Consider the following 27,877-nt stretch of genomic DNA (forward strand, 5'->3'; position numbering starts at 1 on the left):
AGCCTTGGCTCGCAGTTACGTGTGGTGGCCCGGTATTGACGAGGCGGTGGAGCAAGCTTGTGGCGCGTGTGGAACGTGCGCTGCGTTCTCGGATGCACCTCCGCGCGCCACACCGCATCCCTGGCCTTGGCCGACTCGGCCGTGGACAAGAGTGCACCTGGATTATATGGGACCTATAGCAGGGAAATTATATTTGGTTGTTGTTGACGCCATGTCTAAATGGCTAGAAGTATTTAGTGTACCGAGTACGGCGGCGGGTAGCACTATTGCGAAACTACATGAATTATGGAGCAGGTTCGGTATTCCTAAACAAATAGTAACAGATAACGGGCCTCCATTTACTAGTGGTGAGTTCGCAAATTTTGTTAGGCGGAATGGTACGGAGCACATATTTACAGCTCCGTATCATCCTTCATCTAACGGGGCGGCAGAAAATGCAGTGAGAACCTTAAAGAAAGTAATAAAAAAGCGGTTTTAGAACGTAAAATGTGGATCAGACCTTAAATACATTCTTATTACATTATCGAAACATCGAACATTCTACCACAAAAGAAAGTCCAGCGGTATTATTAATGAATAGAAGGTTGCGAACTCCGTTAGATATTATTAAGCCAGACCGAGAAAATAATGTGCATCGAGCGCAACAACGTCAAACTAACGACGCTCGGGGTGAAAATAGAAGTTTAAAAGTTGGGGAGAGAATCTGGTACCGGCAGCATTCGATGACGGAGAAGTGGGCTCCTGGTACTGTGGCTAAGGCTACGGGTGTAAGGGACTTCAAGGTCTTAGACAAGAATAGTAAAGTAATACATAGACACATCGATCAGCTTAAGCCGAGGTGTGGGTCGCTTGTTATCCCCACGAGTTCTAGGGAGTCCAGACCTAATATAATGGGTTCAAGTCGTGAGAATGAGGCGACCCCAGTGCAAGAACGTTCAGTTGTAACGGGCTCTCCAATATCGCCATCTATAGGGCGGCAGCTCGCCGTTGGCATATCATCGCCGAACATTTCGAGTGCAAATGAACATCAAACACAAGATGAAAAGTTTAGTACGCCGCCCACTACGCCTGTACTATCCCAGTCACGACCATTGCGGAAATGTAGATTAGAGAAAATTGTTAGTTATAAGGAGTAGACCGTTAAGATTAAATTAAGTCGGGAGAGATGTAGTGTATGCAAACTATGCGGAGTATTATGGCACTATGGGCAGAGGTTGTAAGAATGACATTGGATACGTCAGTGTAAAATAAACCATGCTAACAACTATTAGCTGTGTTTCTTTACGCTCCAAAGGACATTACAATTATCTTTTTAAAATAAGGAATACGGATATGATAAGACAATAATATAATACCATTTATGTCGATCAATGTAAACCACGTCGATAATTTCAGCAGACCTTGAAGATTCGTTGTTTAATAATCTAAATCAATATGGTATTATTTTTATTTCATTAGACGTCCAAATGTTTTTGTTGACTTCCATGTAAGACTCGGCGGTAAACAGTGGCACCAATGGCGCTTCTGATCACCCCTTTGTGTTATATTTTGTGTTATAAAAAGCGTGAGTGTGTGGAGAGTAACCGACTTGCTCATATACCGTACTATAATATTCTACTTCATGCTGCAACACTAAAAGATGACCTCACCGGGGCCGCAAGTATCGCGTGTGCCTTATCCCAAGTTTTTCTCAAAAAGAACCAGGGATAAGGAATTGTAGGGGTTGTTCTTCGATATTGTGGGGGCTTATAAACGATAGAGATGGCTCGTTTTTATGTGATCGAACGTACGTTTTTGCCGGCCTATATTGTGTATGGGAACGATTGCTCGTCTATTCTATAATAATGTGGCGATTTTATAATCTTAAGCCGGAACTTTAACAACAATCTGAATAATAAAAATACAAGTATATACCCTCATTTGCAATGTGTCTGTATTCTGATGAATACAGACACATTGCAAATGCATTTGATAAAAATCAATTTACAATGATTTACGATTAAAGATAGTCAGCTTTAAATATCCATCTATTGATAAATAAAGTTTTAACTTAATTAAATATTTTTCTTCCCACTTTATAGAATGCTTTTTTTTAAATATATAGTGAACACGCAAGTGTCACGTTTGTTATTAGGATTATATTTTTAGGTATTAGAAACTACGTAAGGCGGAGACCCAAGAGTCTAGCTGGATATTCGCAGTACTTTCTTATTTAAAGTTGAGTGATATAACATAAAAATTTAAGGGCTGCTATCAGGCTTCGATTGAATAAAAAAGGTTAGAGATTCCGCGGTTCATTCTGAAGGATGATAACATATAGCAATATGGGAAACTACATCACGGTCCATGAAATATTATCAATTAAACAAACTGTTGTATCTCAACGTAGGCATAATATCTCTTATATCTTTCTGAGATATCCAACATAACGATGTCTGGTATAGACTTAAAATGATGTAAACTCACGCCTGTTTACGCGAAAAGGAATTTAGGAAATAGGAATGCAAGTAGTTTAATCGTTTTTATTTGGCATAAGCCCCTTCGTCCACGAAGCTATTAACAAGCGACGCACGTTTTATAGGTGAACCCTATCAGTTGCCCGTAAGTAGCCGCCTTGGTAGCCTCCATACTATTTCGCTGCACCGCACACGAGGCGACGCGACGCATCGACAACGCGTTTGACATCGGTCATACGCTAATGTTTGTGTTGGTCGCTACGCTACGCAATTCGAATGATCGAAACGGGCACTCGAAGAAATGAATGAATACAGTCGACTATGGATCCACTTTAGAGACTCAGTGCAAAAACCGAACTGATAGAGTAACATACTAGTAGGCGACCTATAGTTTGTATCTCTGTCGTGTAGCTTGTGAATGTCTCCGTGCAAGAAAAGTCTAATTTCTGTACTATGATAGGAAGTGCGCAGGTATGAAATTCAATTGCGCTTGCAGAAATATTTCAAGTATTTCTCTAATTGTAAAAGTTACACTTGATTTTACCTAAGGACCAAACAGTAATCAATACCTACACTATCTTTAAACCAACGCAACGAGGTGAATGTATGAATAAAAACAATAACAAATTATGCATAAATAACTTGGCTGCGATAAAATACTAGTTTGACTATCATATCGCTGGCGCTATCAAACCATAGTTTAAATCAGTAACCAGCGCTATGGGAGTGAAAGTGATAAGATGCTTGTGATAACGGAACTGTGACGCAATATTTGATATGATAACGTTGAAACAGCGCCGCCAAGATTATCTTAATGTTTGTAAAGTAAACATTATTCTTAAATGTCACTCCGAGGCCGCTAAAAGAATGTGCCAAGATAATAGAGATCCCGCAAATTTACAATGAGTGACGCGAGCGCCTTGGTTGAAATGCGCCGTATCAGAAATATTTGTTTTTATTACAGCTCTTTTGTTGACAGAAGCTGGTTTGGAAGTTCTAATAAAACATTTTTTTTTATTTGTGCATGTGGAACTAGCCTGTAAGAAATTGTTGCACTTAGTTATAAGTCATATTCATTGTTTTCGTTTGAAAATTGTATTGGTGTAAACAATTGTTGGCTAGTCAAATAAATAAATAAATTGCTTTGAATGACGAGACGAGCTTGCCGTTCGACTGATGGTAAGCGATAAGACCGCCCATAAACAATATAAACATCATCCAACCCCTTGAATTACAAAAAATTGTTTGGTAATCCACTGCGCTCGCCATCCTGAGACATGAGGTGTTAAGTTTTATGTTACACTGGCTACAATATCCTTCAAACCGGAACACAACAGTGAGTACACACTGCTGCTTAGCGGCAGAAAAAGACATTGCGGTGGTACCTACCCAGGCGTACTCTCACGTATGAGAGACCTACCACCATACCGTATATGTCTACAAAATATGTATATATATATATGTTAGGATTGGGTTTTCTACTTTCAGTAAATAAGCGCCGAGACTAAAAAGTCATACATTGCTATGTCTTAATTATCCTACGATTTTGGCGTGTGTTAATGGGAGGTAGCGTTAATTTCACTAACTGCCTAATAACCAGTTTTTCTATAAATGGAGGAAAATTCAAAATCTACCTTCATATAAATAAAAGCTTGAAAACTATAAAATTAAAATTTGTTTCCGTAAATGTTTGACTACTTATGAAAATGTCGATGCGGCGATGGTTATCACTTATTTTAGGAATAGTCACCTAATACGGTCGTTCCTATAATTTGACACAATGACTTCACGGCCTATAGTCAAAGTGACTGAACTAAACAAATAAAGTTATAAATATGGTTTATTATATTTGCTAAATGCAAACTACCCACAGCATGCTTAGCGCAAGGACGAGTGCGCGCATTATCAAAAGTGCCCTACATTTTATTTATAATATCGTTCAACGGTTCTAACATATATTAGACAGGTATACATCATAATCATATCATAAAATGATCGTTCACCGATTTGACAATAATAGTGTATTATCAGCTAAATTAAAAATATATTTGTTATCCAAAAAATCAATCATGTGACGTAACTTGTTTGTCACCGTACGTAACAGTTTTTTAGGTATGTTTATAAATGATAAATAATAACATTATACAATCAACGATAGCTTAGTTGGGAACAGAATACACTGCCAAGACGGAGGTCCGTAGGTTCAAAACCCAAGGCACACTAGCAAGGGTCTCGTAAACCTTAATCCTATAAAATGTTTTACATACATTCTAAACCTTTTCTTATAGCAAACTTGAATGATTTTTCGATCTCTGTACGGCATCATTCAAGAACATAATTGCAAATTCTTTAAGCGTAGAGGATGTCATACGTTAAAATGTAATGAGCAGGAAAAAAACAATTAGCGTTGAGGAAGCAACGCGGCGCCGAAATGGGAAGCCGCTGGGTGTGAGCTCTGCATCCTGATGTCTTCGCCTTGATCAGTCGATTTGTTTGAAATAAATATAACATATATGAGAGACATGCATTACTGATGGTGAAGTCTATGTCAGGTCTGATTCTTACAATGTAGACACGTTTATCTAATACATCTATTATGACGTAAATATAAATGTACGAGACGTGGACAGACATGTAAATATCGCGTGAGATATACCACACTTGCATGTCGTTCCCATAACTGTCGCTAACTACTTACCTATCAGATATAATAAAAGACTATATAGTGGTTATACCACGGGACAGCAAGGGACTTAGATAAGACGCCTCTCTACAATCGTTGACACTAAGATTAAGCAAGCACGTAGCCATTGGTCCTGCGCCTGATCTCTCTCCGGTCATGTCGGATTGTCGTCTTACCGAACTATGAGAGTGAAGGAACACAGAGTGCACCTGTGTATTGCGCACACACTTGTGCACTATAATATCTCCTGCGTACCTGGCTGATCCCTGTTGAGATTGGCCGCCGTGGCCGAAATTCGGCTAGGGGGGATTTATTCATTAATTTCCAACGCTAATGTTACCGCTCCGAGGCAATTCTTGTGCGCTTGATATCCACACCAAATGTACGCCCATGCATGGGGGCACATTTGTCGCAACCCTAGGCACACAGTTCAGTGTGTATACCTCATGGTTGCTAAATACACAGTGAGGCCTATAAGGGTTCGCGAACATTTCCCTTCCCTCTCCCTTCCAACTATTCTGATATAGCTCCTTCTCCTTCCTCTTCTCTTCCTTAACCCTATCCCCTCCCTTTTTCCTCCCAGGCCCTGAGACCGGATAGCCGTGGGTCGCCAGCGTACCGTTCGCTGGCACCCTCGATGATAACGGTAGGGCTTACCAACTCCTCACAGGGACTGCCGTGGTTGCTAAGCTGGGGGATCATTTAAATACCGCTCGCAAGGTACCCCAGGTGATACCACGGCAGATCTCTAAAAAAAACGCTAATGTTATGTACGCGTGAAAATGATATATATGCCAGAGATAGACTTATCGATAGGATATATCATTCCCATACATTATTTTTAATTTGCTATTAGCATTGCCGAAGGTAGAAAGGCATCTTGGGTACAGCCCCGGGTGTAGACCTCTCTAGAAAAAATCTACTTCAGCTCTCATCTCACATTTTATTTTTTGACGCGTTTCAGTGATGTAATGGCATTATTCATTTCCCTTATTTCTGCGAAATAGGTAGATATATAAACAAATTTCAATTGAAATACAGAAACAATATAGGTATATACCAGTCGAGTTTCCAGTCAATATGTGATTAAAACGAAGAATATTTGAGTCATAAACATGCGAATATGAAGAAAACATCTGGAAGGTAATGTCACTAATAACAATACATATTTGTTGGTATAATAATAGCTTTCCTAGCAAAACTACCCACGAGTCCAACTCGTACTTGACTGGCTCATTTTGTATAACTCAACAGCTTAAAAAGGCGGATTTGACTGGAGTAGTAGCACTATCTTATAATAAAACAGCTCGTAATGCAAATACAACTGAGTTTTGTTTTCAGATTTATCCTATTTTTTTAAGTGAGTCGTTAAAGTTTCCGGTTAAAACTGAACATAATACATTTCAAATAAGTATCCTTGTTTATTAAAATAATTATCTTTGGACAATATAAATGTCGGTAACGAGGTTTTCCTGCATTTTTAGAAACCATATGCGCGGTGACACGTACAGGAAACACGTGTCCCGGGTAGTCAGCAAATACAATGTATAGGCACTTTTGACACATCAAAGCCGTCTGAATGAGCCAGAGATACACATTGTCCTTGTCAGTCTTATGATGACGTAGTTCGTGACATATGTATAAGTACTACCAATGATATATCAAGGACGGCTACGCTGGGTAAATGGACTCCTCTTGTCAGAGAAATCCGAACCTAAAGCGTCGAAGATGGCCACTGTAGGGAATTGGATAGCTGGTGCGGCGACATCTTTCGTTTCGAGCAATTAGATTAGTGGCCGTTGCATTAGGAAACCATTAAATAATCAGTTCAGCATTAGTTCAAACAGTGAATATAGTTTGAGTCGTGTCAGAATGGTTGAATGAAATTAAACAAAATATTTTACATGCGTACATAGCGTCAGCGCATTTTCCTGCTTTAGGGATAGGCAGAGATACCACACATTACCGAACCAAAATAAATAGTACCTACGTTTCTTTTGAACTGCGACGTAAATCTGGATGAGATTGCACATTTCGAATCTTCTAAGAATATCGATATTTACCTAAGAATATATTTAAAATCCATGAGTAATATCAGACTACTGTGATAGAATACTAATAATTGTAAATTGTATCATAGAATCTGCCACGCATTATTCTCAGTCACGAGATAATTACTAATCTGCACGGGCAATTTAATTCAATAATGAAAATAAAATGCGTCGACTTACAACAATAATAGGTATCTACAATAATAGGTGTTTGTATGGAATTTAATGTTGCACTGAAACAGGAAATTTCTATAAAAAAGCTCGTTAGCTTTAGATTACATAATTGTAGTTCCAAACAATAGTCGTAAAGTGCGGTCGACAAACAATTTTTTTATTAGGTATACTGTATAATATTAATTTCTTTTGAGAATGTAAAAAATATCACTCAGGTATACTCATATCTCACGGAGATCGACACCAATGCAGGTGATTAGTCTCGCACTGTCAAACTTTAAGGGATTATTTCGTAGTCCAGGGGCTCCTTAGCTGTATCTATACACACGGGTCGCAACCCGGCATGGTGCAGGGATGGGTCCCGCACAGCTATGTTAGTGCAAAAGGTTATCCGGGACCGTCTAGTATACGCCGAAGTGAGCCAGCGCGGGGTTTAGCCGATGTGCTGTTATAAGGCGTATAATGTAAGGGTCTCGGCCTAGTGCTCGCTCAGATGACGCTATTTGCCCAAGCGTTGCCGTTGGATTGTAAGCCTGATGAATAACCGTTTTACCCATAATGACAACGCTAAGGATAAAAGTTTTTTACCCGTAATAAAATAGTATATTGCTCCCGTCGATTTCAATTAAAATTGATTTCTCTACGTAAGGAGTTTATGGAGGTACAAGATATTTTATGATGTGGAGGTTTCCAAACACTCATAGATAGCACAGAAAAATCCCTTTCTTTCATTATAATAATAATCAAATACATTGACTCGAGCGAAAGGACCGCCAATTATACCTCCTCTCTGCCTTCATTGTTTTTAATATTTACAGTGTTTTTGTTTTGGTGTACATTAAAGCTATAAATGAAAAATGTAATAATAGATGGAATTGTTAAAAATTGTAAACAACGTCGATAACTACAATTACTTACTCCACGAGACGTAGACTATCTGTTTGATTTGCAAATATATGTAATGAAGTTAAAGACTAGAATTCTTACGAGTTATACTTAGTAATTATAAGCTCATCTGCTAAATGGAAATAACCCGGTGTGGCGCCAGGCACGAGTTCTAGACGGCAAAAAGCCGCTTATTTTTTATATAGTCTGTAAAAGTATGGAAATAGCTATTTTCTATTTATAGATAGGTGTTTTGTTGTGTTGGCTCTTTAAAGAATAAGCGAGAAGGACTTATACCCTGACTAATCCGGGCATATACGATTAATGATTTTTTATTTATTTAAACTCTTTATTGTACATCATACAGAAAAGTAAATATAAGTACAACATAGATAATTAAATAACAGGAAGTACAATGATTTTTAGAATCAAAGCGCTAATGACGTGCTTCTTTTATTTGTGGATTACAAAATACTTTTTTTTAATTCGGACACGACATGGTGACCCCACTGCACTCGATGGTAAGTGGAGTGGAGTCCTATAGAATGTCGACTGACGAGAGATGATAACCCCTCGGCTGTCAAAACAATTATGCCGGCCTATGGAAACCAGGTATATCCTGTGTATACCTGGTTCCTGGTTTCTATTTCCTGGTTGAGAGAGTTTGAAACCCTGGGAAAGATATAGGCTATTTAAATTCCCAGAGAAATGTAAAACGGAACTTCTATCCCCGATTTTTTATTTACGATGATGGATAGACATATTATTTTATTGACTTCAAGTTAATAATTTATAGGTTTGTTACAGCTATATCTCATACCTATTTGAACTTTATACCCAAACCGATTCGAAGTACATGGACACTGACAGATTGACAACAATACAAACAACATGGTGATCATATTAGGTGTCCGTTTTGACATTACATGACATGATAGGGTAATAAAGCCCTGTCTCCATCATCTAGGAGGTTCAAGATGAGTATATACAAAAGTTTATCAAATTAGGTTTAGTAATTTAGTTGTGAAAGTGAATTAGACAGACAGAATTACTTCAAATTTATAATGTTAGTGAGTATGCATGGATTCTTATAATAAAATAATGAAGCTCACAAACTTCGTGTTTGACTTAATCATGTAGGTACATGGATATATCGATGTGCATCGATAAGTCATGTATTTAAATGCTAGACCATGCCTTGAAGATGTAATTGAGGCACGTGCACCCATGTCACATTTTATGGTGATTTCATTGCAAAAATAAAACGCAAATAATGTCATTACATTACACTATTTTTATCATGCGGCAAAATTGGTACTATAAATACGATGTGGTCAGATCAAAATTTGGTTTTCTCAACCAACACAGCCTAAACCGGACTAAAACTCCGATGGTCCGTAACGAATCAATTTGCATAAAGCCAATTGAACAAAGATAACATTGGAAATGATATTTTAACGACTGAGATTTGCTCACGTCGTAATATTGTGGACTAGCTTTGTACTGCGGCACCGATTGTGTTATGAACATAACTGGCAAAACTTGGTAAAAATGTAAAATAAAGAATCAAATAAATTGGATAGTATAAATAAACATAAAGTAATATGTTTTTATGTCGGAACATCAATAAAAAATATCAAGCGACTTTTGAGAATTGGTATATAGTCCTGTAATAAAACTGATTACAATATGTCTGATTACTTGTATAGATGATAAAATGGTACACGATTCGCGAACAGATGCTTTAAATTAATTTAAATTAGATTGTAATTACCACTGTATTGTAGAACAAAAAGTAGTATAAAAAGATCTACATTAATTACTTATCCTCTTCTATAAAAGATATTGCTTCTGAACTGTTGGAAGAGAATTGACGCATTCCAAACGAAGTAATCATTATTAATAATCAGAAGACACATTTATATCTAGATATAAAAGGTTTTGATAAGACTAATGCATCAAGATATGCCTGTAATTTATTTAAGTTATTTCCTCCCTGAGACCGTAAATTAAAAATACCATCTGTATTAAACTAATAGCCAAAACAGACAGAAAGTTAAACACAAATTTATTACATGTGTAGGTGATACGACGTTCAGAATTGCATAACATGGACGTAACAAACGCGAGGTATCCCGTAACGTAATCAGACAGACCTACATACTAGAGTTACACTTCCCGATGTACGTTATAACGTGTGCTACATTAATGCATTACGCACAATGCAGGGACGTAATTGGTTAAAAGGATAGTGGGTGTCAACCCACAAGCGATTTGTGTTGTAGAGATCATTGAATTATTACGTTGGGTTGAATTAGAAAGAAAGTAGACATATAATTTCATAAATTTTACATCAATACGGAAATTATCACATTAGACGCCTTTATCCCTGCAAGGGTAGGCAGAGATTCTACTAGGTTACTTAAGTAAAAAATATTACATATTCTATAAATGTAGACTCAAGCTCAAAGACACAGACACGTACTCACGACAAAGTGCAAAAAATGAGCAATTACTACTACCCTTTTAGTTCAATGTCCCTACGACGTGATCATCATTCAAATTGTTATTAATCACCCCCTCATCTCATCTGACTTCGGAGCTGGTTTTGCAGAAGTGATTAAGAGTGAAATTATTTTTATACCTCCGTTAACAATACTTCTATAGTTTTTTTTAACTAGTTTATTATGTAAAGCCTTGGCTCATTTATTTAAAACAACTATTTGCTTACGGCGCTGCCTGCCTGAAATGTGAAGGCACCTTTAAGTAGCTCTTATATGTATATAAGAGCTAGCTATGTAACTGTAGTATACTACAGATATTTAAAATCGACGATAATTGTGTGTTAATTTTATACATTCATTCAATAAATCAAAGTTTCATTTTAAATCCTTGTAAGCAAAGAACTAATAAAAGAGTGAGTTTGGTACCTACGTAATTTACTTACTACCTATGATTTATTTGTTGTCTACACTCAACAATATAAGTTAAACACTCATATAAGGTTTGAGATATAACATGAATGTATCCACACATAGAAAGTACCATGAATTATTTAGTGCCAGCGTAATTCTGTGGAACATTAACAACGAGCTTAAAATAGACGCGGACATTTTTCAAGGAACAGGGCTCTTGTAGCGACTAATAGCACCACTGACCATGTAAGGTTAACGCTCCTAAATTTTATTCCAAGTAAAATAATCTTATGGTTTTTGAAACTTTTATATCAGACTTTGGCTTCAGTACCGGCTGTATTTGTTGATGAATGGGTACTGAATATTGTAAGTGAAGAGGTGGCGATTCCTAAAAATGGAATTATATCCGCCATAATAGCTTGTTCGTACGTATACTCAGTATTCTGTGGTATGTCACGCATTTTTGTGTAAAGTAGTGTATATGTAATATAACAAACAAAAAAATAAACTACACCATTGTACCGACGGGGTAGAAGTGCAACCAGAACACCCGCTTTTTGCCATGTATGTTGCGACCCATGATGTGATAGGTGGCGAGCCTATCGTTAAATCGAATGTTGTAAGCAATGAGCTTGTATAATTCTGGTAACCATTGAGGGATAAAAGAAACTCTCGTTGGTGGAAATTATATTATTTCAACTGCTCTTATCTCTCAACAATAACATAATTTTACAATAACAGTGAAGAAATTATTTTAGTTATTTTTACGATTGCCTGCCTGCGTCATCTTAGGGCTTAAAAATTTAACGAAGGAAAAAAATATTTTACTTATAAAATTGACAAGGTACCATTCGGTAAACAATACAATTACAACATTTTTATACTCATATAAAATCATTTTATACTTCCAAGAGCATACAACGCAAATTTTTCAACTGCGTCGGATGTTAATACTTGTGAATGTATGGACAATTCGGAATAAGGAGGAAAAGCAATTAATAAGGAAGGAACGCGACGCCAGGAGACGCGAGGTGTGAACGACCTGCATTCTGATCGATTACTGTCGCCTTGATCAGTTCATGTGATTGGAATGAAGGTGAGAGTGGTATGTATTGAATGTGGTATATTTGGCTGCAAGTGTTTTGTCTAAAGCATGGATGGGCTGGCTCGGTCAGGGTCATAGAAATTACTCCAAAAAATCTTTAAATCAAATGATGTACACGCTTAATTTGCTAACAGCGTTGGGCCATGATCGTGATATTCCGATATTAGAACTCTAATGTAATCTCATGAATGACATTTTTCTAAGTACCTAAGTTATTATTCTTCTAGCATATTTTTTTACATTAGTATTAGCCACATGTAAGCTATCTTCCATAAAAAGTTCATAGGTATGTAAAGTTTAGTACATTTACTAAACCTGATAGTCCTGTCGTCCATATCAAGTTTATGCCGCGACCAGCCACCTGCATCTTAGTAATATAAAAATTAAAATGAAGACATTTTTGCCACGCTAATAAAAGCTACGCGGTTCTTAACTATGGCAGTCGGCAAGTAGGTTCAACTTCAAGTTTTTATTTACCATGTACATTTTTTATTCGCACGTATTTATTCTCCTTGGCAGCCATAATGTTGCATTTCTATAGAAAAACGAGTAAATAAAGCTGAAATACGAGACTTGGCAGATTCATAACACTGCGGCATGGGAACATTCTATACTAATGGTACAAAGTGCAAATAAATTTTACTGTTACATGATCTTTACCAAACTATCTAAGCTCAAACATTTATCTCTGATAGGGTAGACAGATGTGCAGTTAGTTGTTTTTTATATTAATATTGCTAAAATTTGCTAAGCGATAACATAAAATGTTAAAGCGTCCATTATAAATTAATTTTAATAAGTATATTCTCCTTTTTGACTTACTGTTTCATGACTAACCTCTGACTAATAATTACAATATTTTTTTACGTCGCATCGGCGCCAGTCTGGGTCGTTTGGGCAACCAGTTTGATGGATCTCAGACTACACGGGTTAAATAATATATAGAAATGACATTCAACACTTAAAAAAAGTATAAAGAGACGACCCGACAAAAGTTCAGAGTTGAAATATGATTAAATTGTGTCAAATGTATATTCATTATCTAGATTATTCTCCGAAAATGCTCAAGCATTTTTTTTTCTTATTAATTAAAGAAATCTTTTTACTTCTAGTAAGATTTGACTTAAAGGACAGAAATATATATTTAGTATTGTATTCTATGAGCACATCGTTTATACTAGTTTGAGCTTTTACTCGCTTCTGCGCCCATGCGGAAGATATTGTTCCCCTCAGAGTACCGACCTAGCTCTAACTAATTTCAAAAAGAATCTTTATAGATGCTTATAAGCTATAATCTACACAGAAACCGTATCTGGCTTATTTAAAAAATTATTAATATTACATGAGAAACAAAGTTCGTAGCTGCACGACCAGAAAACTAAAAATTCATAAATGTTTATCTTCCTTTTTTATGGCTCAACCGGAATTTACATCGAATATTCCATAAAATAGACAACTGACATTTCAATTACCCCAAACGATCTACACAAAACAAAGAAACATCGCTAATGCATTATTAAAGTGACGTCAATGGAAAAGTACACAAGACCGTTCCGAGAGCTGACACAACTAATGACATGGTTATCTCAATCTACCTTCCTAGAAATATTTTAAGGCTAGATTCTTATTGTTGACCTAACATTGCGTTATTAAATATGATAATTGTTTGCACACGTACAATACCTTATAAAGAATAGTAGACGCATCTTTAAATTTTTATAAGTGGTTAGATGAATGTTACAAACTTCATGAATTCTACAAGCAGTAGAATTCATAAAATTTGTTTTTATCTTATTTATAAAGAACTAACTGAGTCATTAAACTACAAAATACAACTGCAGTACACTACAAAGTGCAACTCCAGAAGTTCAAACCTTTTTGATGTAAAGTAGGTACTAATATTGTGATAATGGCTGACTATCCAAATACATATTTTATTTTACTGTTTATCTCCTAAACATATTTCATGTGTATTTATTAGTGGAGGTTAATAGTCAGGACACGCAATACAAATCATAATTACAGAATATTATAAAAATAACTGTATTTCACAAAATAATGTATCAGAAACATACGTAATAAAAAATAGTATTCGTAGTAGACCTTTACAAGTTGTGGTTCAGTGCCTAGTGCCTACCGCGAGAACCGTGAACTTGTCCAAGGTTGATAACCCCCGGGAATGTTAGCATCTTCATCTGCCAGATCATATTAAACATACCAGAAAAACGAGTCAAGGGGTAACATATTTAAATCAGTTTAATACGACGACGAGGTTTACAACGCCTTGGGGATATGGTCATTGGTCATATCTAATTGAAGATATTCGAACATTATGTAAAAGTGTACGTGTGGCCCTTTTCGGCTTTTCATAAAATTCATTCATATATGATGTCATTGGAATTCTCAGAAATTAATTGAAATATTTGTTTGAATTTATTTCCTTAAACGTTAAAAATGTGGGGTACACAGCTATGATTTGCCTTAAACATAGCTGGATAGTATGTTACAGTCTAAATTAGGACAAATAAAATAGGTATTATCGTTTAAGGAAAATTAATTCAATTCGCAAACACGTCATTGGACTAAAAAATAAAAAAGAATGGCCAATTATTATTTAATGCTGCAACTGGTAGGTACGTCGTCATGGCTTCGTACGGTAAAAAATAAATAAAAATAGTTACAAATAAAAACGTATCAAACTTGGCGGTCAGCAAAAAACAAAATATGCGCCAACATTGCGTGTTCTACTCAATTGCATCCTTTTTTATCCAATCTCGAACCGTTCTAGAGATTACCAGTTGGAGATCGTTAAACTGATATCATAACAAATAATATACGACTCATTCATACACATTTGTTTACTGTAACATCAGTAAAAAAATAATAATACTTGGAATAATCTCGAATTATAAGTATCAATAATTTGGCGCCATTAATATATTTTGTTCGGTCTGAAGTGATCAACAGTTCAGCGTCCCGATTGTAAAAATAGAAACAGGGAACAGCAGTCGTGTGCCGGCTTTCTCGTTTAGTGTTTAACGATTCCCCACATGTGTTAACCTAAATAGTAAAATGTCTCAAGAAAACGAAGGATTCTTTAAGAAGTTCCATGAGACGCTGAACAGTGAATTAGATGACGTCACAAGGAATAACTTTGCCAATTTAGAATCGAATTCGAAACGTGTATCTTACTTCTGCAGTCTTCCTGCGATTAAAAATTATAATATAATCGAAGATGTAAAGAAATGTCAAACAGGTGGCGAATTTCCTGTGAAAAAAGATTTGGATAAAGCGAGACAAATAAAGGAAGAAGGAAACAAAGCCGTTCAAAAAGGCGAATGGGGTAAAGCTTTACAACTATATAGTCAGAGTATGACATTCATGCCTGATAAAGAGAGTAAGTATATTTTGAAATTCAATACGCAAAAGCAGTTCTTACTCTTACTAATATTATAAGTGCGAATGTTTGAACGAATTTTGATGGAATTTGACACACGAACAGACCATGTCCTTAATTAGCATATTGACTACGTTTTACCTCCATAATTTGCTTCCCTGGGAAATATTTGGATGTTTTATCTGGATTTTCAAATAGATGGCGCTGATGACGTGCAGATAGCGCGATCTGGATCGCTACATTGATTTACGGATTTTGTAGCGGGAAAGGCTTATCGCGCGAACGAAACCATGAACAACACTTAGTTAATAATAAACCTGACCACTATGACAATATAGCATTAGAAGAACATGGTTTTCCTGTTGCGTTTTATGTCGTTTAACAATGTAACCACAGAAAGCTGCAAAGGTCCACAATATCCTATTAAAAGTCGAAAATCTAATAATTATTTAACACAAATAATGTCATCTTTACCGCGAAAAGTTATTTCCTTATTGCAATTCTACGTATTTGAAATAAACATTGCCACAAATGATCGGAATTATGCTGTAAGTAACAACAATACTTGGAAAACAGGAATTTCATGATAATATAAAACGCCAGAGAAATATATTTAATTAGGAACAACTAGCCAGTTGCTGAAATGCCCAACATTTTCAAAGGATCTCAAAGTAATTAATGATTCGAAATTAATTATTAGGAATTATTATGAACATATTACAACAAAATCCTTGCAAATGCTTGGTTTTATCACAAGAATTACTAAAGATTTTAAACATCCACAATCTCTCTTATATTTTTCTAACAGTCTTATTAGAAATATACTAGAATATGGTGTAATTGTTTGATCCCCTTGTTATAAATTTAACTCCAATAATATAGAAAGCTTTCAAAAGAAATCACTACTACTGTTACCTTAATATATCATAAAGGTCGTAAAGCAATCACATACGAACAGAGACTTAATACTTTTAGTATAGTCTCTATTTTCATCAAGCGTCAACAACAAGACCTTCATAAAATACTTCATTCCTATGTAATCTAAATAGATTATCCGCCGTTACTGTCATATTTTAATGTCAACAATACTGAACGCCACCCGAAGACCTTCTTATTACAAGTTTATAAAAACAATACGTCTTTTTACAACAAGAATTTGTAGGCTTTACGACAACCATACTTCGTACAATGATATAGATATCGATATGATTAATCCCAATTATAGTTAATTTAGAAGACATTAAAAAAGTCCTAAAACAATTGTTATCTTATTTGATATTGACCTTATAATCAATTTATTAATGTCTTCAATTGCCTAATACACTTAGCTGTACCTACTTACTCCAAAGTATCGCCTTAAGAACAAAAAAAAGAAAAACGTATTTTTTTTTATTGAACATTTTGTACATGGTCATAAAAATGAATTTTACAATATGTTTTGTTTTTTTTCATAGTACTGTACATAGTTAGGGATACAATCTAGACTCCTAATATTCACTTATTGAATGAACTTGTTTGATATATCATTTTGGCCGTATCCTGTACTTTATATACAAAATAAATAAAAAAAATGTTTTTTAACAGCCGAAGAATTATCCATATTATACGCGAATCGATCAGCAGCCCTAAATCATCTCCAGCAATACGAAGACGTTTTAGAAGACATTAGAAAATGTATATCTCTCGGTTATCCACGCCATTTGAGATACAAAGTTTTCGAAAGAAGAGCTCGTACTTTGCTAGTCTTGAAACGGAATCAAGAAGCAATAAGTGCTTTTCAGTAGGTGTTCAACAGTATTCTTTGTCATTAATAGTTTAACTTAAAAAGATAATTGTTTTAACATAAATTTCTATTGATTTCAGAGATACCATCACTGCATTAGACGAAGCAAACAAATTCGACAAAGAGAAAAGGCAAAAAATGCGAACTGACTCTAAACTTATGTTGGAAATATTAAACAAGGGTCTGACTTTAGCAGGTAATCCAAAAGACCCCGAACCATTAAAGAGGAAACCCCCAAAGCCAAAATTACCAGGAAAAAACAACCGTGAATATCCTGCGGCTTCAGATGCTATACAGATAGATCACGAGGAATCAAGAGGCAGATTTGCAACAGCTACGAGAGATATTAAGGTTGGAGAAATGTTGTTAGTTGAAAAACCACACAGTGGAGTCCTGCTAGCGGAATACTCGAAGACGCATTGTCAACATTGTTTTGTCAAGTAAGAGAAAATAAACAAAAACTATCACTGTTCTTTTGAACTGAAAATTACTATAAAATTATGATTTCAGATGTCCTATCCTGGTGCCGTGTCCCAAGTGCCCTAACGTAATCTTCTGCAGCGAAAAATGCCTCGAAGCGGCTCAAAAGTCTTATCACGCTTACGAATGTCACATTCTCCCTTTGTTGTGGAAATCCGGATGTTCTGTTACGTGTTTTATAGCATTGAGGATGATCACGCAAAACAAAAAGGAATATTTTACAAAAATCGTCAGTGAGTTAGACAGTAAACCATCAGGGGTTTATAAAACAGATGATTACAAGAACATATATAATCTGGTTTCACATGAAGATAAGAGGACGAAGCAAGACTTCTTACATAGGACTCAGATGGCTGCTTTCTTAGTAAAACTATTAGAAGTCAGTGGATACTTTGAAGGGAAACCAAGGAGTAAGCCAGTGGATTTTGATGAAATTAAGTCAATGGCAGTGGATGATAAACATAAAGATGATTTAGCATTATTTGGTGGCCTTATACTGAAGAATTTGCAAGTCCTTCAGTTTAATGCGCACGAAGTATTTGAGCTCCAGTGCCCAAGACCCAAACCTGGTAAAAATATCATTAAACATACTGGGAAATCCGTTTTCTTGGCCGGTGCTGTTTTCCCAACGCTAGCTCTTTTTAACCACTCCTGTGAACCAAGCGTAGTAAGGTAAGTACTATTTGAAATAGATTACGTAGATCTAACATATATCATGTCCCCCCCGAGGCAATTTTTGTGCGCTCGGTCTCCACACCGAATGCACGCCCATGCACTGGCGGACATTTGTCACGGACCTAGACACACAGAGAGTGTGTCTATACCCCCATGGTTGTAAGTTCACATGGGGGGTCTGATAGGGACTCGTTGAACATTTCCCCTCCTCTTCATTCCGCCCATCCCAGTATGGTCCTTTTCCTTCACTCACACTCCTCTCCCCATTCTTCCCCCCACTTTCCTGGGCCTCGCAGTCATTAAGCTGGGGGGGAACCAGTATACCGTTCGCAGGTTCCCCTCGATGTTGACTTCGGGGTCTGTATTTAAAAAAAAAACATATATCATGTTGAAATAGCTTGCATTTATATTAAAAAGGAAATAGTAATTGCATACTAAAATAAAAAACGTCTCGAACATTTATTAAACAGTCTAGTCTTGGAAATAGGAAATAATAAATTGCATTTCTAGACCACAATGCGCTTACGTTGATAAAACTAATAAACGCGTTGTATTACCTCATTCTAGATACTTCTGCGGACCATACATTATAATACGTGCGGTCAAAAACATAAATAAAGGTGAAGAAGTGTCTGAGAACTATGGGCCAATATTCACAACAGTTCCTAAAGAAAAGAGGCGAGCGGAACTCAAAGAGCAATACTGGTTCGACTGCAATTGCATCCCATGCAAGGATAATTGGCCTACATACCAGGAGATGACCGAAAACTACATGCGATTTAAGTAAGGATAATAGTTATAACAATTATTTCATGTTTTGTATTCTTCCTCGTGCATTTAGCATCTAACTAGTTTAACAGGAAACATGCTTTATTTCAGGAAACAATTTATTTTCGACGTTTATTTTTAAAATTACTCATGTTGTGTTATAACATAGTAGGTATAACTATGATGCTTACGCTATTTAATTGTACATACATGTTTATATTATAAATGCGAAAGTAACTCTGACTTTGTCTGTCGTCACGTTTTCCATGCTAAAAAACCTATAAAATTTCGATAAAATTTGATATAGAGATAGTTTGAGACTCTGGGAAGAATATAGACTACTTTGTATCACGGGAAAATATACAGCGTAACTTTTATCCCGGAAAAATCTTTTTTGCAAGGGTGGAGTCGCGCGTAAGCTTCTTATAAATAATGTCTCACATTTATTGGTTTTCTCAATTGTCCAATTTATGCATTATAATATATTTTTATATCTGGTAGTCTCGGCATCCGCAGTCCTCGGACAGGTTTAGCAATTACATTTGGCATGACTGGCCGGGATTTAATCTTCTCAGGAGCTGACCTCAAACATAGAGCCGGTTGTAACAACTATTCCAATTTTTTTTGAGATCTGAACATTTTTTAAAAATGTTGCACCAACCCCACCGGTGCAAGATAAAACGATGATACCTCACAAAAATACCTGTTATGAAAGAAGATCGATGTACGACATAAGTTTTCGGGTTTGTCACTTCCTAAAACAAGTATGTTAACATACAAACATAATTTTGTTCACAGGTGTGATTCAGATCATCCTTGCCCCAACGTGGTGGCAGTCCCGTACGATGCTCAGGACTTCATGATACAATGCGGCCTTTGCCAGCAATACACCAACATTTTGAAGGGGTTGAAATCTTTGCAAGTAAGTTGGGATGTAAAGCTGTTACGTCTTATAGGTACATAAGCCACGTACAGTCAGTATTAAAAAAATAAAAATTCACGTCGAATTGATAACCTCCTCCTTTTTTTTGAAGTCGGTTAAAAAGGTTGGAAATGGGCGAGATCGACTACTGTTCCAGTCATTTGCATAAAATCTAAAAGCTATCTTCGATCGCTAAGTACTTTATTTAATGGATATTGAAAGCGAGACGAAGAAAATTTGTGAGTGAAGAAATATTTTAACTTAGTATTATTCTATTTTCTTTTTCTTAAGATATATTGAGCTAACCTTAGTTTTCAATTTCCGAACACTCATTATAAACGGACATTTTGTCTTTTATGAGCGAATATATTCTATAACCCCACCCTATATTTAAATCCGTAATATTATAGTCGATATTTAAAAAATGCGACTGTATTTCGAACAAACGTAATTACATATTTCAATACAAAATTACACGCAATTTTTGTCATAATTTGCAAAAGCATTAACATATACCTCATTAACACCCAAAAATATTTAGTTTACATTAGCGTCGAATGTATTGATGTCCGTGTATGAAAATGGAATTACTATGAGTATGAAAATTGTACTGCAAACACGTCTAGCTCAATATGGCATGCCATTAAATTGGATATCAAAATTTATGGCATACGGTTTAAATGGCTGTGCAAACAGCACTGAAAGTATTATGAAATTTCCGTGACGCGACTATTTACAAATTATAAACATAATATTTAAAGTACGAAACTACGAATTTTGATATTTGGATTAGCATTTCTTAAGATTTAAACTAAATTAGTGTTAAAAATTGTTTTAAAGACACATAGGAAATTAAATAAATATGAATATAAACAATATTTAATCTTCTCGATTCCTTAATCGACATAAAGAGTTATGATATAAACATAAAAAAAAATATTAATATTACTTGAATAAAGGACTTATCCATTTTTAAAATATTTTTAACCGGCTCTACATCTTTGATTTAAATTGGATTAAGTAATTCTTCAAGGTATATTTATTAGAAGAAATCTACAATGCAGTCTCTATTAAACTCAGGTGCCAATTGTGTACCTTCAGTCATTATTAACTGAAGTGGTTAAAAAACAAATTAAACAAAACTTAGATATAGCATCGCGAAAATTAGTTTTTGCTTATATCAGACGACAATAATGTCTTGCATTATTAACCTACCTACATACCGTTTTATAAATAATTGTAAATTGTAGGTAGATATTGTAACTTTGAATTTTCATACGACCACCACCTCAGTCCTCCCCGTGACAATGAAAGCTGCAGTCCTCGAAACATCGGGAGCAACTTATATTATAAAAAACCGCGATAAAATCCGTAAAAATAATTTTATTTCAATGTCTAACATTCGCGTAAACATAACATACTCTATTGATCACAAACTATAGAAATTCTCAGGACATGACACTGCATCTTATTCTACTAGGAGGATCTTGACTCGGAAAGTAACAATTCACGTGGCGCGCGTAGCGAAGTGAATTGATTGGTCCCGGTGAGATCACATCCTTTGTTTTAGGGGACATTCACTGCACCGTATCCTCATGACTGGTAATTTTGCTAGTCATGACTTACGATGATGTAATATGGCGTATATGATTTGGAATAACCATATTTATAAAAAGAACAGATAACGTCATTCATATAGTCCCTCATGGTCTCTTAACTTCAAGGGTCGCCAGCGCCTAAAGCGCTCCTCTAAAAGTGCGGTTTTCATAAGCTGACCCTTGTCACGCTAACAAACGTATACCATGTCTAAAAGAAATTCATCTGGTACAGTCCAAGCGGAATTTCATCCGGGAAGTTTTTGATTTAATTCTTAAGTCAAGCAACCAACGCTTGCTAATCCATCGTTCTGAAGCGATAGATTTATCACGATTTAAAAGATCTTATTATAAAGAAATTTACTTAAACTTACTATTGATTTTGTAAAAAATTGTAGTGGCTGTTTTTTCACAATAAGGCGATATCTGACCCCCCCCCGCACCCGCTAACTGTATACCATAAAAAATTACTACTATTAAGCGTAATAGACACGCCTCTCCAGATTGCGTACTCGTTTTGGGAATGCGTGAATTAATATTAGTCTAATATTAGTTAATCTTACAGTTTTCACATTACCGCTTTATTTTATATATTTATATGTTATAGAATGTTTATCCACGTTGTAATTACATAATACAATTGGATTAGATTCCGAAATACGTTTCATAATATAAATACTATCTTGTTACTAAGAGTAAATATCCTTTCCATTTCATTAAAATTGCAATGGATTAAGTGTTAAAGTACAATATGATATTCCAGTATCTTGTGATAATGCAATCGAAATTGAATTGATAATAACACCAATGACTTGTACATTGTACAATTTTGTGCATATTTTGTACTAAGACATTTTAAATGTAGAGCAGAGCAATGCTTCATGTAATATGTTTGGTGGTACTATAATATTGCTATAAATACATATTCAGGGGCTTTATTTTGAATTCCCGAAACAGGCTGGTCTGAATAAATTAGTGTATTTACCTAAATTGGGTCAAAATTCCTCTGCATCTTCACTGATGCTTCATATATTTCAATATTACAAGTAAAATTTAGTGTGTTGGACGCACTATCCTTTGGACTACTAATCCTATTATAATAATTCTTTCTCTAGTAGGTAATAACATTCTCAAGTATTATAATTGAATAGATCCCGTAAACGGACTCGGACGGAGCCACGAGCATAAATGAAAAATATACAAAATCAATTTCTTATAATACATTTATTACAAAACAACTCCATTACATCTATATATTAGTACATATAAACGCCATAGACAATAGTGTAGCAGTACAGGCTGTCGTTTCTAAACAGATCTCCCACGTAGTCGTCAGTCTCTGGGTCCCATATACACCGCTGGCCGCACTTCACTCCCGCACCTTTCATCTCTAGTATTGTGCATTGCACCAGGATTTTGTACCTGCAAAATAAAAATAATAAGATATCTATGGGCCATAATTAATATATATTGTGGTAGATTCCTATAAACAATCTTGACCGTTACCCTTGGATCCAAAAACAAAAATAGACATTGGTCTACTCTGATTGCAGAGTAAAGTATATTTGACATAGCTGATGAGTTACTTTGATTGGTTAATTTTTACCATTAACGCGTAGTTACTGGTTGGGGTAGCTTATTGGAATCTGCCGTAAATCGATACCTCCGGTTTGATCGCGGAAATGGATTAACCTGAATAAAGTGGAATCCCAACACTCACACATTGCTTACTTTGATTGGTTTGTTGGTGTGATTCGTCAATTTTGTCTATTTTGGCTATTGTTTTGTCATTTCGCGTCGCTAATTTGCAGTATGCCATCACTATTTTATTGTAGTTCAAACGCGACATGCTTTTATCGTTATTTAGTTCCATATTTTAATTCAGAGTATCCACAGTAAGGCCTGCCATCCCAACTTGATTTATTGCAAAGTGACAGTTCGTTGGCATGATTATATAATCTCTGCACGGCCGTGGTGTCGCAAAACTAACGCGCAATAAAAGTCCCTTAAAATGTTTAAAATGTGGGACATTTGATATGAATATATCGCTTCCTAGCCAGCAGGTATCCAAATGTCACGTCTTGATGTTCATGTTCTATGTTTACTAAATAATTGTACTCTTATGTGGAATTTGAAAATGTTTGTGGCTTTTTCTAGGTAATAAAATGTTGAGACGTTTAAACTAGGATTCAAATAATAATTTACTTATGAATTTATAATATTTTAACCAGAACCTTTTAAAATATTTATATTACTAGACAATTTTTCAAATTATTGAAAAAATATTGATAATACATAAAAAAAATCTTTCAATTTTCATCATCCCTAAATTCATTTGTATGCAAAAACTTACGAGTTAATTTAATTGTTACAAACGCCGATAGATCAGATTTATTTTCATTCATTTTGATTACATTGTTTACAACATTTTGTTGTTACCTTTTCAACTTGAACCAACCCGCATTAGCCCCACATAATACACTAAGGCCTAAGCATGAAACTCTCTTAAATCCGTGCCCAAAGTCAATGCGACACGGACTTCTTCCACTGCTGACATTGGGACAGATTATATGGTATTCAGTTACCTTTTCATGTCCAGTTCTTGCACCCTTTGTCGCACAGCGTTTGCGATGACTTTCACCCATTTCTGAGCCTGATCAGACCTGTACTGGCGGCCCGTCAACTGCTCCTGCATTGTCGTTAATATTATATCTCGAATGTTCTGTGACTGGAATCTGCGTATTTGAAATGTATGTGTTAAATTCTAGAGCAACCACGGTTTGTTAAGAAAATTTGTAATATTTTATAAAACTTGGAAAATTATTTGCGGCGAAATATAAATTAGATTTCTGTAGACATAGCAAGTAAGCTAAGAAGTAGGGCCTTTATTTAGCTTAGAAAAATCACAAAAGTATTTTTAATCAATGTTTGTTTATAAAAAAATGTAACTAATAATTTACGAAGCATTTTCCATTTACGTGTTGTACTTATTCATTATGTTGTGACCTTTCCAATAGACGGATATTGATACGTTGCCAATATGAGCGCATTGTATCATGCACGTATATTTGAGTTCATGGCGATGAAGTTGGCTGCGAGCCAGAGTTGCTGGAAACCACATAGATTTTGTTATTGATAAAAGTTGCATGAAATATGTAGTCAGTAGGTGATATTTGTAACTATATCTTCGGCAACGGATCTGTTATAAAATATAATTTTAACAAATTCAGGATTGTTACTTGTGCACATACGCGCCGCGCCGTGTCGAATAATACAACATATTATGTAAAAATTTCTAGCGTTGTATCATATTTCCTGAAGTTTTTTTTATGGTATGTTTACAGTAGACTCGTCTTAGATTTGACACGCCATAATGCCTTAAGCTGTTTTTTCAAATAATATAAACGTACTTTTCACCAAGTCCAGGTCGCACTTCATACTTCGGCGGGGCTAAAGGTTTCTCAGCTTCGACAGGAGTCCCGCCCTCACTCTCATCGCCACCAGCTCCTGGGGTTTCTTCATCTACAACTAAAAATAACATTATTTGTTATACTTACTATTTTAATTAAGGGAAAATACACAACCCAATATTGTTAATCAAGTTCTAAATGTGCCAACAATTCGTTTTGGGACTTATTTATAATATTAAATATTAATTTCTTTATCATCGCATTTCTTGGATATTATACTCATTTTATGCTATTTATTGCTGGATTTTAAGTGAGATCTGTATCGAAATCTGTTGTTTAGTAATAATAACAACTATAATAACTTGTTTTGATGTATCAAGTGCGACTTTGTCTTCTTGATAAATAAAGAAGTTTATTTATTATTTTGTTTAGCTATTTTACATGACATATAACTAATATTAAATTAATTTTCCAATATTCTATTATAACTACTTATGCATAAATTGTAGTTAATTTACCTTCCTCATCATCAGCCATATTTTATTATCTAGCATCCAGCTTGATTCAACTGCAAAAAAAATGACATTGATTATTATTATGCAAAGTTTTATGTACTACAAATTCTTGTCATAAAAACTATAATTATATTCTAGGACACAGAAATGTTATACCGTCTTGGCCGCGCAGCAATGGATGATGGCAAATACGGAGAAGCAATGAAGAAATTTTTGGAAGTCCTGAAGCTGTATGATGATACCTTGAAGCCACCATACCGCTCTTACTATGACTGTGTTCAAGACTTAAGGCAGTGCATGTTGGCTATGGGGAACTACAGTATTGCTTAGCTACTTTAGTCCACAATTTGTTGACTGTAGCATGAACTACTATTGAGTTTGAAGTTTTTTTTTATATATTTACACAGCAAAGTGTCTCTACTACACCTGATGGTAAATGGAGTGGGGTCCAATAGAATCTTGACTAACAAGAGACTATTACCCCTCTGCAATCGACACAATTATGCCGGCCTGTTGGAACCAGATGTACACAGACTGATCACAAAATGTGACACACTTATGTGGGCCACTATGGTGGATATTAACACCTTGTGTATGATTGCTATGCAAGCTGATATAAAATATATCCTGCCCTGGGGGCAGGATATATTTTAATGCAACATATGCATTTGTACATGTGCATATACTAAGAATCAATTAGGTCTCAGTGTCGTTATATTATTTTCACATCCAAATAATCAAGAGAAAAAATATTATGTTACCAAATATTGTGGATATATTTATTCTTTAATTTAGATAAGTGTGTTTTGTTATACTAATATGTTTATTTATTATATGTTCCAGTTTTTAGTTTATAACTATATATTTTTGACAAATAAATAAAACACACTGGAATAGTGCTACAAATATCTATTGTGATGTCTTAATAATAGTTGTAAAGTTTTGTTTTTTTTTATTTAGTAAACAAATGTGTTTTGGGTGAAATACAGTTTTATAAGAATATTTTTTATTGTGTAATGTATTCATATATTAATATATTTGTTTATAAACATGATGAGTTATTTATTACAAATATTAATTCTTAAAATGACCATATTTTTGAATCTATAGAATATTCAATAATTTAGAACATTAGATATGATACCTACTCTCTTTAGTCTCTGCACCACCTATAGGTTTTTCTTTATCTTTATTTAAAGAGCTTGGTCTACCTTGCGATTATGCCACTCTGTACATTACCCACCTAAAGGTTCACTGGTAGAACTTGCCTTCAGCATTAAGTCCACTTTACACTCTTTGTATATAAAGTGTAATAAAAAAAATTAAAATAAGATTGCAGGCAGTAAATAATATACATCCATGGGTATTATTAGTCATCAGAGAACCCAATTTGCGGCAATTTATCTGCTAATGGATTTAAATACGAAATAAGAGAGGTTTTTTTTTTCAAATTTTATCACTAACTTGGGATGGCTCAAGAAAATTACTAAGTTTTATTATCTTGATCTTTACACACTACGACCAAACGAAAGTAAATATAACCTTTAACAAAAATAATAGTTTTATTTACTTGTATCATATAGATACATCGAGAGGCAGAATTAATAGAGGTTAACACTAGGAGGTTGACAATAGATAACATAAAATATAATAATATAAAACTTATGCAATGAACTCCAAAGTGTATCGTCTTGTATTTTCCTTCTAAATTATTGAAGGTAACCATTTAAAGTGCAAAGTGGAGTATTTTTACTTAATTAAACATTATCTAAATTTATTATTACTTACTATATGATATGCAGCTGTTTGCAATTCATTAATTTAATTTATTAACCGATCACAACAACGTTGATGTTGCATTTTGCGTTTCTATGACAACCGCAATAATAATAATGACATTGACAAATGACAAAATTGACCACAGAATATAAAAAATAATATATGTTGTATTGTCCCAAAATATTATTGTGGCTCAAGCGAACAATACTTTTAAATTACAATTTCTATTATTATCATTTAGATTCTGATTAATACAATTTTATTAGAATTAAAAAATGTTTTTA

The 27,877-nt window shown here is 34.9% G+C and overlaps 2 protein-coding genes across 2 annotated transcripts; one reads left to right on the top strand and one right to left on the bottom strand.

Annotated features, from left to right (window-relative positions):
- The first annotated feature begins 15,240 nt into the window (after nucleotides 1–15,240).
- Nucleotides 15,241–26,496, top strand: LOC115454397 (SET and MYND domain-containing protein 4-like). The gene is made up of 7 exons (XM_037444535.1): nucleotides 15,241–15,666; nucleotides 17,251–17,446; nucleotides 17,530–17,889; nucleotides 17,960–18,601; nucleotides 19,172–19,387; nucleotides 20,171–20,294; nucleotides 25,953–26,496. The coding sequence occupies exons 1-7, from the start codon at nucleotides 15,342–15,344 to the stop codon at nucleotides 26,142–26,144; spliced, it is 2,055 nt and encodes a 684-aa protein (XP_037300432.1). The 5' UTR covers nucleotides 15,241–15,341; the 3' UTR covers nucleotides 26,145–26,496.
- On the bottom strand, nucleotides 23,095–27,711 carry LOC119190953 (tctex1 domain-containing protein 2-like). The gene is made up of 5 exons (XM_037444537.1): nucleotides 27,603–27,711; nucleotides 25,818–25,867; nucleotides 25,300–25,417; nucleotides 24,475–24,624; nucleotides 23,095–23,311 (listed from the first exon to the last, which is right to left on the bottom strand). Exons 2-5 carry the CDS (start codon nucleotides 25,834–25,836, stop codon nucleotides 23,146–23,148), a joined length of 453 nt encoding a protein of 150 aa, XP_037300434.1. The 5' UTR covers nucleotides 25,837–25,867; nucleotides 27,603–27,711; the 3' UTR covers nucleotides 23,095–23,145.
- Nucleotides 27,712–27,877: the final 166 nt, after the last annotated feature.

This window comes from Manduca sexta, chromosome 28 (assembly GCF_014839805.1).
Source record: "Manduca sexta isolate Smith_Timp_Sample1 chromosome 28, JHU_Msex_v1.0, whole genome shotgun sequence".
Classification (NCBI taxonomy): domain Eukaryota; kingdom Metazoa; phylum Arthropoda; class Insecta; order Lepidoptera; family Sphingidae; genus Manduca; species Manduca sexta.

Bases quoted from the DNA above. Each gene is read 5' to 3' on its own strand.
- LOC115454397 (XM_037444535.1), top strand. From the start codon at position 15,342: ATGTCTCAAGAAAACGAAGGATTCTTTAAGAAGTTCCATGAGACGCTG. The intron at 15,667-17,250 runs GTAAGTATATTT...GTTTTTTAACAG, and splicing joins ATTCATGCCTGATAAAGAGA to CCGAAGAATTATCCATATTA. The intron at 19,388-20,170 runs GTAAGGATAATA...TTTTGTTCACAG, and splicing joins GAAAACTACATGCGATTTAA to GTGTGATTCAGATCATCCTT.
- LOC119190953 (XM_037444537.1), bottom strand. The intron at 24,625-25,299 runs GTACGTTTATAT...TCAAATACGCAG, and splicing joins CGACCTGGACTTGGTGAAAA to ATTCCAGTCACAGAACATTC. The intron at 23,312-24,474 runs GTAACTGAATAC...TTTATTTTGCAG, and splicing joins CAAGAACTGGACATGAAAAG to GTACAAAATCCTGGTGCAAT.